At 36.0% G+C, this 14,492-nt stretch overlaps 1 protein-coding gene across 6 annotated transcripts in view; it reads left to right on the top strand.

Moving 5' to 3' along the window:
* The window catches only part of LOC139982603 (uncharacterized), a 41,017-nt gene extending 35,169 nt beyond the window's left edge, over positions 1 to 5,848 (top strand). For 3 of the 6 annotated variants that reach the window (XM_071995549.1, XM_071995545.1, XM_071995543.1), the window contains 6 exons: positions 601 to 791; positions 1,446 to 1,565; positions 2,234 to 2,345; positions 2,764 to 2,860; positions 3,575 to 3,677; positions 5,514 to 5,847. In XM_071995549.1, the coding sequence (XP_071851650.1) occupies positions 601 to 791; positions 1,446 to 1,565; positions 2,234 to 2,345; positions 2,764 to 2,860; positions 3,575 to 3,677; positions 5,514 to 5,549 (659 nt within the window). In that variant the 3' untranslated portion in view covers positions 5,550 to 5,847. Of the gene's footprint in view, positions 1 to 600; positions 792 to 1,445; positions 1,566 to 2,233; positions 2,346 to 2,763; positions 2,861 to 3,574; positions 3,678 to 4,825 lie in introns of those variants that run through there. The other 3 variants (XM_071995546.1, XM_071995544.1, XR_011798210.1) reach the window with 3 other exon arrangements.
* The last annotated feature ends 8,644 nt before the right edge of the window (positions 5,849 to 14,492 follow it).

Raw genomic sequence — 14,492 nt, 5'->3', positions numbered from 1 at the left:
CCTACCCTTGGATATGATTAATTTCAATCCTATATATGCGACAGATATCAAATAAAGTTTAAGCATTCTTTTGTGTTATTACAATTCGAGTAATTGTGACTTTTTCAATGTTGATACATATTTTTATAGGAATAATACCACATTAATGCAAAACGTTCTCTATTTGCCAGACTTTTTGTACTTGTAATATGCATAAACAAGTTTGAAATTGATGCCAAAAAATAGGATTTTTTTAGCTACTGCTGCATCAAATAATATGTTACTCTCATTTTTCGAGATCAGCATATATGACGGCTATCTTTGATTGGTTAAAGTTAATCTGGAAACTATTTTCAAATATGTGTAATAGTCTACTGAATCTGTTGTTTCTATAGTTGTACCTATAGTTGTTTTTATAGTTGAGAACTAGTCCAAGCATTCCCGTTACTAAAAAGAGTAAATCTAGTCTTACTCACTTATTGGTCACGAATTTAAATATTTGAGCTCTAAAAAACATTAAAAATTATATAAAGTAAATAGTAACGTTACGAATGTCTCTAGAGACTATAGCATCAAAGATATATGTCGTCCATAATGTTTTCATTCCTTTTGTTTTCAAAGTACCGCATTTCATCTACCAAGAACATATCGAATGTGGAACGCTCAAGGATGTTCTCCTGCGAAATTATCAGCACTTCAGTGACTCCTCTAAGGTCGCGACTGCACAACTGGCAGAGCATGAGAAGACGCTACAATTGACCGTTTACGCAGTAGACGTATGTAATGGAATGTTCTTCTTGGCAAGTCAAAAGGTAAGAGTTAGTCTCATTGCATATAGACTATTCTCCCTAATAGCTCCATGTTACACACAACATTTACCATTGAGAAAAAAAATTGGTACTCCCTAAAGAAAGGAAAGCACTTTCTAAAGACGCGTATGTTAACTCTCTTTGTTTATAATACAAAAAAAAGGTCAGCCTAAACACTCTGGAATTTTTTTCGAGTTAAGACTGAATACAAAAGATACCTTCAATTTTGAGAACAACTTTGGGAACGATTTCATTTGAGCATTGAGTTACTAAACATCATCTTTACTAACATGCACGATTGATAGTTATGTCAATAGTTTAGTGATAAATCTACAATATTTAGATAAGTCTATGTATGTGACAGTTGATAATCAGGAAACTGTTCATTTTCCTGTCAATATAGCCGTGACAAACGGAAACTGTACAAGACCTTGGTTATCGTTATAGAATAACTTACTTTACTTCTATTACCAACAAGTCGTAAAATGTCTTGGATATTCCTTTCTGAAGTACTTGTTATGTGATTAATTAGCACACAAACGATCTTATAATGATCAAACAAATTTACGACTCTTGCTTTCATTTCAATAGATAAACCTTATTCAACAAAAGTAATTTAGTAACAGATGTCGATTTCTGATTTTGGTTTCGTTGCAGTTTCTTTATCCTGGACTTGCTGCAAGAAAAGTTCTTCTTACTTCAAGTGGGAAATGCAAATTGTATGATTTTTGGCCTGTAGATTTGGCACAGGAGAGGATGGACAGCATTCTCGAATCGGTAAAGACGATTTATGTTGTTATTGATGTCAGTATTAAGAGAATCCGTGTACCAAGGCCTGCTAAAATGTAGGAAAAACGATTAGACACTCGGATTCTAATGGTGATTTACATTGGATTTTTGGAGTTGAAACTTGGCAAATGGTGTCTAATAAAAATATGAATAATTTTCTAATTTCATGTTTTATGTTTATTCACGGATAAATATTTCATATTTGATATTGTATATTTGACATGGAGTGTTTGAAGTCACATATACTATTCAGAATTTATCCAAGCAAAGTTATAGTAGTTTTAGAAAAATACGTATTTGTTACATGATAAAATAACGTGCTAATGCACGTATGCAGTTTCATACATGATGATTATATGTACATTGTATCGCACAATGGCACAAGGTGACACGTAGCTTGTAAGAATTGACTGCGAAACCAAAAGAATCATACACAAAAGCAAGTGCATGCTGGATTTTTGTAATTGTAAACGTTTGTGAAGTTCAGAGCTTAAAGCAAATAAGTAGAATACTATGTAAGAAATATCTTGAATATAATGAGCACATGTTATTATTCTTAAGATCTGTATGTAGTACATAAATGTGTGTTTTCCAAAAGGTGGCACGCATAAAACGGTAACAGGAATTCGGTTTTTCTTATTCTCTCCTATAACCAGAAATTTCCTCCTCTGGCGTGGCTGGCACCAGAGACTGTCTTCTTGGGTCACTATAAGGAAAAATCAGATGTGTGGAACTTTGGAGTTGTTGTCTGGGAGATTTACTCTCTTGGTATGGTTATACTTTATAAAAGGAAGGATTTGTTTTGAAGAAGGTGGTTGGGGGGGGGTACAGTTTGGTGTGTATTCATTTGAATAAGGTACTGATGAAAAAGCTGAAGAAGTTGGAAAAGTGCCACAGGAACTCGGTGGCATAATTGTCCTTGTGCATGACTAGGCTTTTGACTCCTCTATGTAATGATGAGAGTTGAAAAGAATCCTTAACAAAATATCCATGTCGTTCAACTCCTAGAACAGGCTAAATACTCCCAAACTTTCTTAAACGCAGTAGACTTTCTTACATTAATAGTATAAAATAGATTACACACTTCTTTGGAAGGAATTACAGTTGAAGCCCTATCTACTTCTTTAACTATGTGTAACTGTCTATCAGAAATTGTACATATTTCTTTTTCCTGTTTAATGGTAAGGTGACACCCCTTTTGGAGGTTTGACTTGTCCAGAGATTGAAAAGAAACTGAGAGCCAAAGACAACCTTGATCAGCCACTAGCGTGTCCAGGAGGGTTGTGAGTATTAATGTTATGAAGTTACTGTTCTCTAACCAACGTGCACACTTATCTCCCATCATACAAAACTCAGGTTTGCTATTTAATGACAAACAAAAAGGATATAAAATGACACTCCACAGGACAAATTGTTTGAATATTGAAAGTGGAAGTACACTAAGCAATATGGTGAAATTTGCAAAATAATTTCTACATTGCTTTATCAAGATATTGATAATTGAAATGGTCGCTGTTTGTATCATAAGTGAACTTGACTACAAAAAAGTCGGACACTATAAATTGCAGGCTGAGAGCAAACTGTTTTGTTGTTGGTATTGTTTTCACCATTATTTTCACTGTATTGGTTTGACTTTTGATTGGACAGGGTTTCAACTTTGACTGAGGAGATATGAAGTTCCGTACCGATTCCCATACCCATACTCATACACATAACTATATACATACACATACAAATACACACTCTAACACATATACATACACATACACATATATTACTGTAAAGAAGACGTACAAGTAAACAGTAAATGCACAGATATGTCAGTGTGTATATACGATATCCTACCTGTTTGCCTCAAGTTCAGTTTCGTACAACACGTGTCACGTTCAAATGTTGTAAGTAGGTAACAAACATTACCTCATATGTATTAATCCACGGTCAATGGGGAACTATATTATGTTACGGAATTGGTTCATCAACTTAATTTCCACACACAGATTTGGCGTATTGCTCTCCACTTGGAATTCATCCATTGAAGAGAGGCCATCTTTTGGAAGACTTCGAAACACCTTCATGGAGTTTCTAAAGAATATGAAGCAGGTAAATATACATTAACAAAACACGTTGCAAATAGCTACTAAATAGTTTTCTTTGTGTTATCCCCATTGTTATTTTCTTACGTCAGTTACTTAAAGATGTGAGTTTAAAAGTGCTAGCCCTTTCTTTAATCCCTTTCTATTGTACACATGTGGATGCTCGGACGATGAAGGAGATCCAGAGGAACCTAATTATTTCACATTGGCTTCAGAGGATGGTGACAACAATGATTATATTGGTTTCCACTGTAGCTAATAATGCAAAGTCATACCAAACTGATCAATAATATCTTGTCTTCTGTTTGGAATCAATCTTTATCTTCGTTTCTATTTTTATTTTTGTAATATGTGTTTTTTTTTATCTTTTATCGACATGACAGTAAAGTGACATTTCATCAGTCTAAAGGGACCTATTTAAAAAAAGTGGCTCTCGTCCAGATGTCGCACGAATAACATATAACTGAATTTAAAAACAAGTGATTATTATTAATGTTTTGAAACTGAAAACAATAAATGGATAAATGTTTGCACTTTTTGCTTTTGAAAATTCATTGTAACTTAAGTACTTTCGTACACAGTTATAATGACATACGTGTATATTGGCAGGAATAATGATAATAATAATACACAGTTCTTATAAAGCGCAGATACACACTTAAGTTTCAGTGCGCTGATTATTATCCCTGGTCATTGGTAACTTGTCACACCCACACATTATACGTCAAGTGACAAGGTTTACCTTTTATTCTATTTATTTTGTTCAAACAGGGTCAGCGAGGAAGGACCATGAACAACTAGATTACTTTTGAGTATTATATTAACAGCGACATTATGAATATCGTGCTATCTCTACTTCCTACTATAACATGTGTAATCAATTAACGGTTATAGTATGGAACTTTCATTTTTGAACATAAAAACATGTAAAACGAGATTATTAGTTTTGTTCTTCTACAGCAGTCTGTAAAAATAAGTAATAGGTTAATAAGTGACCGCCACGTACAGAGTTATTTTTAATATTCGACGAAACCATAGCGTAATGTACGTTGATAACGTTTAAAAGAAGTAACATGTTTTCACTGTTCGTTTGACAAATTATTCTACGTCAAGTGACAAGGTTTACCTTTTATTCTATTTATTTTGTTCAAACAGGGTCAGCGAGTATCAGTGTGACTGTTAGGTTGTTATTCTGAGCAATAGTTGTATGAATTTCTTCCAGGAATGTCTTATGAGATATACACAGAGCAGGGCTAGCTGGAAAAGGACGAATTAACTGTGTAAGGCAATAACAAAGAATCGAAAATCTACCGTATGTTTTTGTAGGATTCACGAATGAGAGAATATATCATTTTTACAGATCTTTAATACCATAAAACTATAGTTAATTTGTGTCTTGCTTCGAGAAAGAGTTTCGAAAAACACAATATCTGATATGAACTGCTGTATTACACCTACATGTACTGTTTGTAGTTATCCGTAATGTTATACATAGACGAAGGTACCCGATAATCATTACTACGTTGTGTTCGTTACACGGTAAATATGTTACAGGTGACACCAGTATAGTTACTGTACTAGCTATGAGTATCGGCTCACGTAGGAACTTTGGAAATGGAATAAGAATACGTAACCCACTTACAAACCCACCCCCTTGTTCTAGTGATATTTCATGGGTTTAGTGGATGCCTCATAAACTTGGTCAGGCACTCAAGAACCTTTTTGTTTAGTATTATATGCTTCATAATGCAGAATATACAAAGAACACGTACTACATATGCTTAACTTCCTGTTTATGTTTTGCCATATTATGTTTAATGACTACAATATATCAATCTTCGAGATTTTCAACAGGCGGTTAAAGAGGCTACTGATCTGATGTTGGAAAGGGAGGGTAAGAGAAAATAAAAGCTGAAACGAGAAAGAAAGAGAACATGAAACCAAGGCCACAAGCCAACGCTCATATAGAGACATGCTAGAAGAAAAAGGAGAACATGTTTTGTACATAATCGCAATGAACAAGCCAAAAGGAGAAATGATATTGAGACCGAGTGAAGACGAGGCCATGAATGAAACAAGAAACCATATGCAGTAGATACGAAATGGACGTAAACACTCCATGTTATACAGACAGATGCTTCTATCTAACTGTTATTAGTTTTACTGGTGTTTAAAATTATATTGCAGATTGAAACTGATATACGCTCTTTGTCCTATTTTTTATGGCCTTAATGACTGCTCTCTACAAAAACATCCGTGACATACTGTGAGCACCTTTAGGAATGAAAAACAAACCATTTTATCTAACACATTTATATTACTTTCTCTTTGCTTGTTCAATTTTAATTATTGTTGGAAATTTACAACACGTTTTCTGTTGAAATGCGATATGTGGCTCTCTTACGTCACGAAAAGTCGGGATTGAAACAAACTTTCAAATGCAATGGGTAACAATTAAATTGATTTTTAAGGTTGAAAGAATTGTTTGCAAATATTCGTGTTGCTTCTGTCGAAAAGAGCGTACTGCAAAATGGTATTCTCTACGCAGAAAAGAGTAGGGGTTATTTCTCCTTTAACATGAAGGTGGGTGCAACGAAACACTAGTACATGTTACACGCGGAATATCAGTTTAAACCGGTTCGATCCTATGTCACTTTTTCTTCTCCTGAAATTATTGCATTGCAAATGAATATGCAACAGCTACACCCAAGCGAACGCTGCAGAAGTTTTTTTTCGGTGTTCGTTGAACAAAATGCTGCTGAAAGCTAACATCACATATTCTGAAAGCAGCCTTCATGACGACGACGCCTAAATTGGCAAGTAACGCTTTAAACACACTGATAACATTATTTAAAAGCACACTCTCAGCTAGGAAATTTTTAGAGGGCGGGCCAATTTCATAGGTTTCGACGATTCACCGTTACTCACGTGACACGGTATTAGTAATATACTGCCAATGTACTATGTAAAACCTGTATGTAAATATACGTAATGTATAGCACAGTTTCATGCAGTGGTAACATAACACACGTAACGTGTAAATTTCGGCCGCGTCACCGCGCTGTTGAGGTGGAAGGCACAGCTTGCTTTATTTTGGGTCCCGATGCCAAAAGCAGTGAGCGACAAAACGGACATGAAATGAAAAGTGTACTTAAGCTGGTGCTACGTACGTTGACTGGGTCTCCAAAAACGATCTACTGGAACAGAGATCGGGGATCGACAAAATGAGCAATGCTACCTTCGCGGAGCATTTACTGGCATGGCAGATCATACGAGAAGGTAGGCAGCAAATTATGCTAACGACTAACGTTATATATTTACTATGTAGGCTACAGTATACTGTTTTCCGGCCGAAGTGTTTGATCTACCGTAGCCTTCCTTGTTATATTGTTCAATAGATCATGCTAGCTAGGCCTACTAGTACTACAAACTAAGGCAACTAATACACCGAGAGATATAGGCTAGTACAGTAGTAGTATAGTCAGTTTTGCGAAGTTTGGAACACTGTGAAGTTCGGACACCCCTTAGAAATACACATTTAACGATGAGACAACCTACAGCAAGAGCCAATTGCACGAAAAACTACGAAGCAACAGTTATTTCTCCAAATTGACCTAACCATAGCAAGTATAGTTTCAGTTGATTTATACCATGAGATATAGTTTTGGGGTGTTTTAAGGCTTAGGTGTCCGAACTCCGCAGTGTCCATGCTACTGCAGTGCAGGCTGCTGTACAAAATGTAGCCTAGCCTAGGCCGAACATTTCATGAAGTGTTATTTATGCTTTTCTACTTATATTCGCCTACTAAGCATGATCAGTATGGAAGTTTGCGGTATCATGTGTTTGGTTTATGATTTCGGTAGCTTTGCAAATATGAATAGGACTTCGCCTACATTAGTGTAACATAGATTTGGTAGGGAGATCTCCCCACGAGGAAATTAAACTCGAAAGAAATGCAACTTCTCATGAGCGGAGCAATAGCAAAAGTAGGACTACTGTAGCCTAGCTCCAGGCCCAGATTTATAAAATTGAATGCACCATGGATGGCCTGCCTCAATTTGGTGGTTATTCCTGTCAAGAGCTTTTTTGATATGGGCATATTTATTTTGTAGCTGTAAGTCTGGTATGCAATGAGATATGTGAGGGAAATTTACTGCATATTTGCATGCATGGTCATTCTCAGTTATAAACTACTAATTTGTGTAGCCATTTCAGTTTTTTTGTTGTTGTCTGAGAATGGGTTCTTAATTGGTGAAATAACCTCAAATCTGCTGAGCAACTCCAAGATGAATTAAGTTACTAAGGCATTGGTTCTTTTACTTTTTGAAGTCTAATATGCATAGGCTAGGGTATTTACTTTGCTTCACTTGCTTGTCAATCCGCATAGCCACTTTAGCTGTGGATGATTCTCCACTTGCAAAGAAAAAACGTACGCATGAATTTAAACTCTTTCTATCCCAAATAAGAGTATTGCCTATAATACTCCCAACTTTGTATAGTAACTTAAAAAAAAACGGTAGCGGCTTTTCCTGGTAACTGTAGTGTAAAGTGATATAAATAAGTTTTCCAAATTAATTCAAAACTCAAAAGCCTTCTCAGAAAGAAGCTACACTAGTTCTACAGGCTCCTTTGTTGAATTAGTGAAGGATAGTAGATACTGTTCACATATGCATTCATAATGCATTTATGCATTCATAACATGATAGTTTGCTATCATCGTTGTTTAATCATAAAATCAAGGACAACATAAACAAATCAATGTCACCAATAATTGTGAATGCCACCATTTTATGTTCGACAAAATTTATCACATTTAATTTAAAGAATACACCATGCATGGCACATTGACGCACATATTGCAGTTGTAATAACGCACCAAATATGCGCTTCATCGGACATGACGCACCATTCCGAGGGGTCGTTGAGTCCGTCTTACAATAATTGATAATTTCATCATGATATAGAAGTTTAAGACATTTACCAAATATAACAACATCATAGGCTTCATAGCTCTACACATAATCTGATCATGCAGTTCTAAAAATTATACAAAATGAAAATGATACTACTGATTTGAAAGATAACTATTATGATTGCCCATAATATACCATATCATGTTTCTATAGTATCTTTTAAACACTTCATTGTTTAGGGCACACCTGTAGAATAATATTCCGTAATTTTTAGTCTTGGAAATAAGCAAAGCCTAGCTATATTTTTGAAAGCAATTATGCATCCCTGAACATGATGAAATTTGGTGACATATTAGTGTATGAGCAAGCCTACTGGGACATTGCCATTGTAACATCAAACGTTATGACATTTAGTGTAAGGTATTAGTAGATGAGTTTACTGCAGGTGTATACTACTAACATAGAAATAAGAAATATAATAGAAATTGTTGCACATCACTAGTTTAGGATTGCACTAGATTAGTAAATGAACCATTCTTGAACACTTGCAGAGTTGACACTATACATGACTGTAAATCATAAAGCAGATGTGATGAATTTATGCTGCCAATGGCAAAGTTCTGTATTAACTTAGTGTACTAACTGTTCTGTGCTTGCAAAATTGATTTGGATTGTTGACTATTTAGTGAAGGGCAAAATGTGGTATTCAGTAATGTATGTTGGAAGTTATATAATTCACTATGTCATGGATTTGCACACACTGGGCAGCTGCGCCCAGCAGTTCTGAATGCCGCCCCGCACAAATAGTATTTAACCTTTTTCGCCCAGCACTTTTTGATGATAATTTAATAAGTTTTACCATAACCAAAATCTGGGAGAATATATAGCACAGAATAGGAATATAGCACCACCTATGCATACTTCATGTGCAAAATTTGTCCATTTGGGGGGGGGGGTACCCCACCCATGAAATCCCTCTCCCAGGGTGTGGATGACAGTACCGCCTAATCTGCCTGGCACTCAAATATTCATGAGCACTTCCCTGCTATGTGTACAGTATGCATTCTGATATATCATTAACTTTGCACATCCCGGTATTATTTGTCTTTTTCAGTTGAATGTGTGTGCCCAATTAAGAAACTCGAGAGGTTGGTATCCAAACTGATCAACCAGAAAAGATAACACCAGTTCTTCAACAAAAGGCTATGCCCAACAGAGGCTGATGCAGCAATGCACTCCAGCAGCTATACCCCAGTGGAGACTGGTAATTTTTTGATGTACATACTGTAACCATTCCATGCTGTAAATAAGTCTACATTTTAACTAGTTCTGCAGTCTACTACTGTAGGACTGTATATGACTAACCGGATTTAGGACATTGGACACATTTATTCATTTATTGTATTATGTTATATTAATGGCATAGACATGTAGTGCTGAATATGGTGCTAATACAGCCACTTGAGGTCTGTAAATGTGAGGGACCCAAAAATGTTCAAACCCTACAAGTTTATGATAACAGTACCTGTAGTATTTTTCCTAATTTCTGATAAATAAAGACATTTACCAATCTTGTAGAATGTGCTACCTACCTGTCTGAAGCAGTTTGTGTTCAAAAATTGCACATTTATTCTTTTCTTATGTTTTCTTTTTATGTTTCATGATGATGTGGCATCATTTGTACATACAGTACATGCACTGCTTAAAGATAGTTACTCTTAACTGCCTATACTGTACAGTAGTTGTCATCTGATGAGGCTGTCATGTGCATATAGTTTCATATCAGCAAAGACATTGACATTTTTGGCAAATTTTGAGTGTGAGCTATATCTCTAGATTAACATGTTAGGGGCATCATTAAGGGGTCTACTTTCACCCAGATTTGAACAATAATTTTAGTTATTACAATGAGTGCAAGTTACAATCTCAGTGAATAAACCAACATAACATTTATGCTGGCTCCAACCCAGTTACCTTGGCTATGAGCCTGAATGCTCTTTTGCAATTAAAATCAAATGAATCATATCTTGGAAAATCATTTGAACAGGTATATCTTTGTGACACTTCTGTCCTCACACGATGCCATAAATATGTATTTTTTCCATTTTCATTTCACATTACAGATGGACAGAACATCCTTTAGAGGAACAGTACAGCACAGCATAGCGTTATGGCACGATGGATGTTTTGCAAGCAGATATAAGGGTTGGAACTGGAAGTATTTGTGTTGGATTGTTTCATTAATAAATGTGTGCGTCTCTACTTTAGGTAAGATGATTGTCATATTTCTTGTTCTCCAGTGAAAGCTATGGATTTGCATAGTGAACGTTGTTAACATGGATACGGACAATTTTGAAATAGCTGATGTCAAAGCAGTTTCTCAGCTTATTTAAATACCATACATCAAGGACACAAGAGTGGACAATGGGAGTAACAAGTATCCAGAATGTAGATATCACAAGGCTTCAAGACAATTGAACAAACTGTACCATAACAGACAACAACAAACATGGTGTCTCAGTAAAATGAAGTTACTAAGCTAGTGCAATGTATCATAAGAATTTATCTTCTATATGGTGTCTCGACGGTGTCCCGGGCTGGCTACTGAAACACTGTCATCTTGAACTTGCCGATTTTTTTTTAATAAGCTCTTCACTCAATGTTATAAAAGTGGATACATTCCTAATGACTGGAAACGAAGTAAGATTATCCCATTGATAAAAGTGCCTCACCTAGTGGAAAAGAAGGACTACCGGCCCATTGCTTTGACTAGTGTCATTATGAAATGTTTCGGGAAGCTTATTCGCACTGAAATCATAGAATGTATTCCATCATTGGACGTGTATCAGTTCGCATACCGCAGTGGAAGATCAACTGTGGATGCGTGTTTGCTGTTGGATACAGTTCTACGCCAACATGTGGACACTGTCGGTAATTTTGCCAGGGTTTGTTTTATGGACTTTAGCTCCGCATTTAACACTCTTAGCAATTCGAACTTACTTCGTACGTTAGATGCTCATGTAAACAAGAACATCATTTCATTGATGTATCACTTTTTATTCAACAGAACTTAACATGTATACTGTGATGGGATCAGCAGTGAAGATATTGTCACTAATTCTGGTGTCCCACAAGGGTGTTGTTTATCACCATTGCTGTTTGCCGTTTATACTAATTCCTTGTCCACACTTTATGAAAATGTTTACATCATAAAATATGCAGATGATACTGCTATTGTTGGTTTGTGTAATGATAAATATCCACAGAGCATTGTCAATTACCACACAGCTATTACGGAGACTGTAGCGTGGTGTGAAACCAGTTGCCTTTTTATTTAACAGCTCCAAGACCAAGGAATTAATTGTTGATTTCCGTTCAGTTCAGATGCATGATCCAGTTATAATTAATGATAGTGAGGTTGAGGTTGTGTCAGATTTTAAATATTTAGGACTCATTTTTAATCATACTCTCACTTGGGACTCTCATATAGGATCTACACTTGTGAAAATAAAACAGCGGCTATATGTGTGGCTCTCTTCCTGTGTCAATTTGATTAAAAGACATTTTAGAAAGTTTTATTCTGTAGATGATCAGTACATTGAAGATATTGTACTTCAGTATGTAAGAGGGATTTTGACTGATCCTGATCATCCTCTCCATAAGTTTTACACCATTCCACGTAGGTTGTATACCCTACCTCGTATGCGTACTGAACGCTTTAGACATTCTTTTTTACCGAGGAGTAATAAGCTTTTGAATTGTCACATAACTAGATGAAATTTTATCATATTTTTGTATATATATCTATATATATATATATATATATATATATATATATATATATATATATATATTGCATATTTTTAAGCTGCGGATTCCATTTTATTATGTCTTCATTTATGATTGATATCAATAAAATTTTACTTTACTTTACTTTAATTCACGTGTTGGACCCGCATTCTAACACCCAAACCACCTGACCCGCGCAAGCGTCCCATAAACCTGCATTGTAATTGACAAGTATACATTAAAAAATTGCATCAAATTTTGACTTAGCAACCATCATTTCTTTAGCATTTAGCATAATAGAATATAAAACCTCCATGACATCATCATTTGAACCTCAAATTAGGCTATATTTCATTTCATTTGGGCGAGCAGCGAAAATTTTCATGCCACGGGCAAGAATGAATTATTACCTACTATTCAATTTATCGATGTTACACACAAAAAATGCATATTTCTCAGAAAATTTTGAGTGACAAAAGCCTTTCTAGGTGCCACCATTTTACATGTAGGCATCAACAGGATTCCAAAAAATATCAAAAGAGGAGGGAGACACCCCCCATATACCCCTCCCCCAGGACGGCAATTTGTGGCATGGACCAGCATTTGCCTTCTCAAGAGTTGGGCGCTATGCAACCATACCATTAACGACATGTCCCTATAGGGGATTGAATCCTTAGGTAGCCGTCCTGAGTTAGTGCGAATCAGCAGAGAGAGGTTGTAGATGCTACACCTTCGCACCATTCAACCTCATGGTCTCAACATTCAGGAAGGACATGACTAACTTTTCTTCATTCCCCGTCCTTCTCCCCTTGCCCCCCCCCCATTACTCCTCTTCTCATAGCTTTTTCCACCCCTTTTTTTCTCCACACTTTTCTGTCTTTGTCCTTCTCCAGTTTATTCCCTCCCCCTTCCCTTAATCCTCTCTTTTTCCCTCCACTGTTTATCCCCTACCTCTCCTCTTCCCCTGTTGGTTTTATCTTTCATTCTTCTCTCCATCCCTTGTCTACTAATCCCTTTATATCTATCCCTTTGTGTTCACCATGCTCATTAACCTGTCTGTATTATGTGCGTGTTTTTTTCTACACAGGCTCTCTAGTGCATAAGCTGTTTGCTCACAGTTTTATTTTATTTTCAACTCAAGTATTGAAGAACGCTAGGCCAGAAGAAAGTCGTTTCGTGAAAAAATAAAAGTACATAAGCAGCACACATTCAGTCACATGTTTATAGAGAACTACACGACGAAACTATTCGCATTTTATTTCTTCAGCAATTTCTCCAACAAAAATCGGCAGCATCGGCCCGTATGACTCCTTCCATAACAACTACCTGCTCCTACGAGCTGGTATAGCGTTTTCCCAGCATTACAATATGCACTGTTCCATATAGCCAATCGAAAAATTGCGTACATGAGCGGAAAGTAACTCGAATAGCACATAGTACAATTACATGGTATGCCGATAGGTTACGCAACACTGCGATGAGGGCTGATTAGAATCTCGGAAACCTGATACCTTCGCGGTAACGGTACCCGTTTGCGTAGGTTGTTTATAGCTAAGGATGAGAATGCCGTATTAAAGAAATGAATATATTGCCGCTGTGAGAAGAGGGCAGCATTGTTTTTATTTTTTAATCGGGGAATACGTTGAGACAAGATTTTTGATTTTAGCAAATTCCTAGCTGAGAGTGTGCCTTTAATAGTTTGTTTAATCACATAGCAACACATCAAATAGCAAAAGACCGTCAAAATGTTGCTTTTGCGAGAGATATGCCAACTGTATCAGGTGCTTACTTCAGATATTTTCATTGTCTCACATTGCTCACAGAAATGAATTGATAATGATCAAAACGATAGGAAATGCGAACGTCCAATGTAGCATACTCCAAATAATTACCCCGTTGACTAACACTCTAAATCATAAAAAGTTGTTGTATAGGGCACCATACTCTATATAATTGTCCCATTGACTAACACACTAAATCATAAAAAGGTATTGTATAGGATAACATACTCCATATAATTGCCCCATTGATTAACACACTAAATCATGAAAAGGTACTTATAGGGTGGCACACTACATATATTTGCGCCATTAACTAACACATTAAATCATAAAAAAGGT

This window comes from Apostichopus japonicus, chromosome 16, assembly GCF_037975245.1.
Source record: "Apostichopus japonicus isolate 1M-3 chromosome 16, ASM3797524v1, whole genome shotgun sequence".
In the NCBI taxonomy this organism is placed as follows: Eukaryota; Metazoa; Echinodermata; class Holothuroidea; order Aspidochirotida; family Stichopodidae; genus Apostichopus; species Apostichopus japonicus.
Note: the sequence above shows the minus strand (reverse complement) of the source record. Positions and strands in the feature narration are given on the sequence as shown.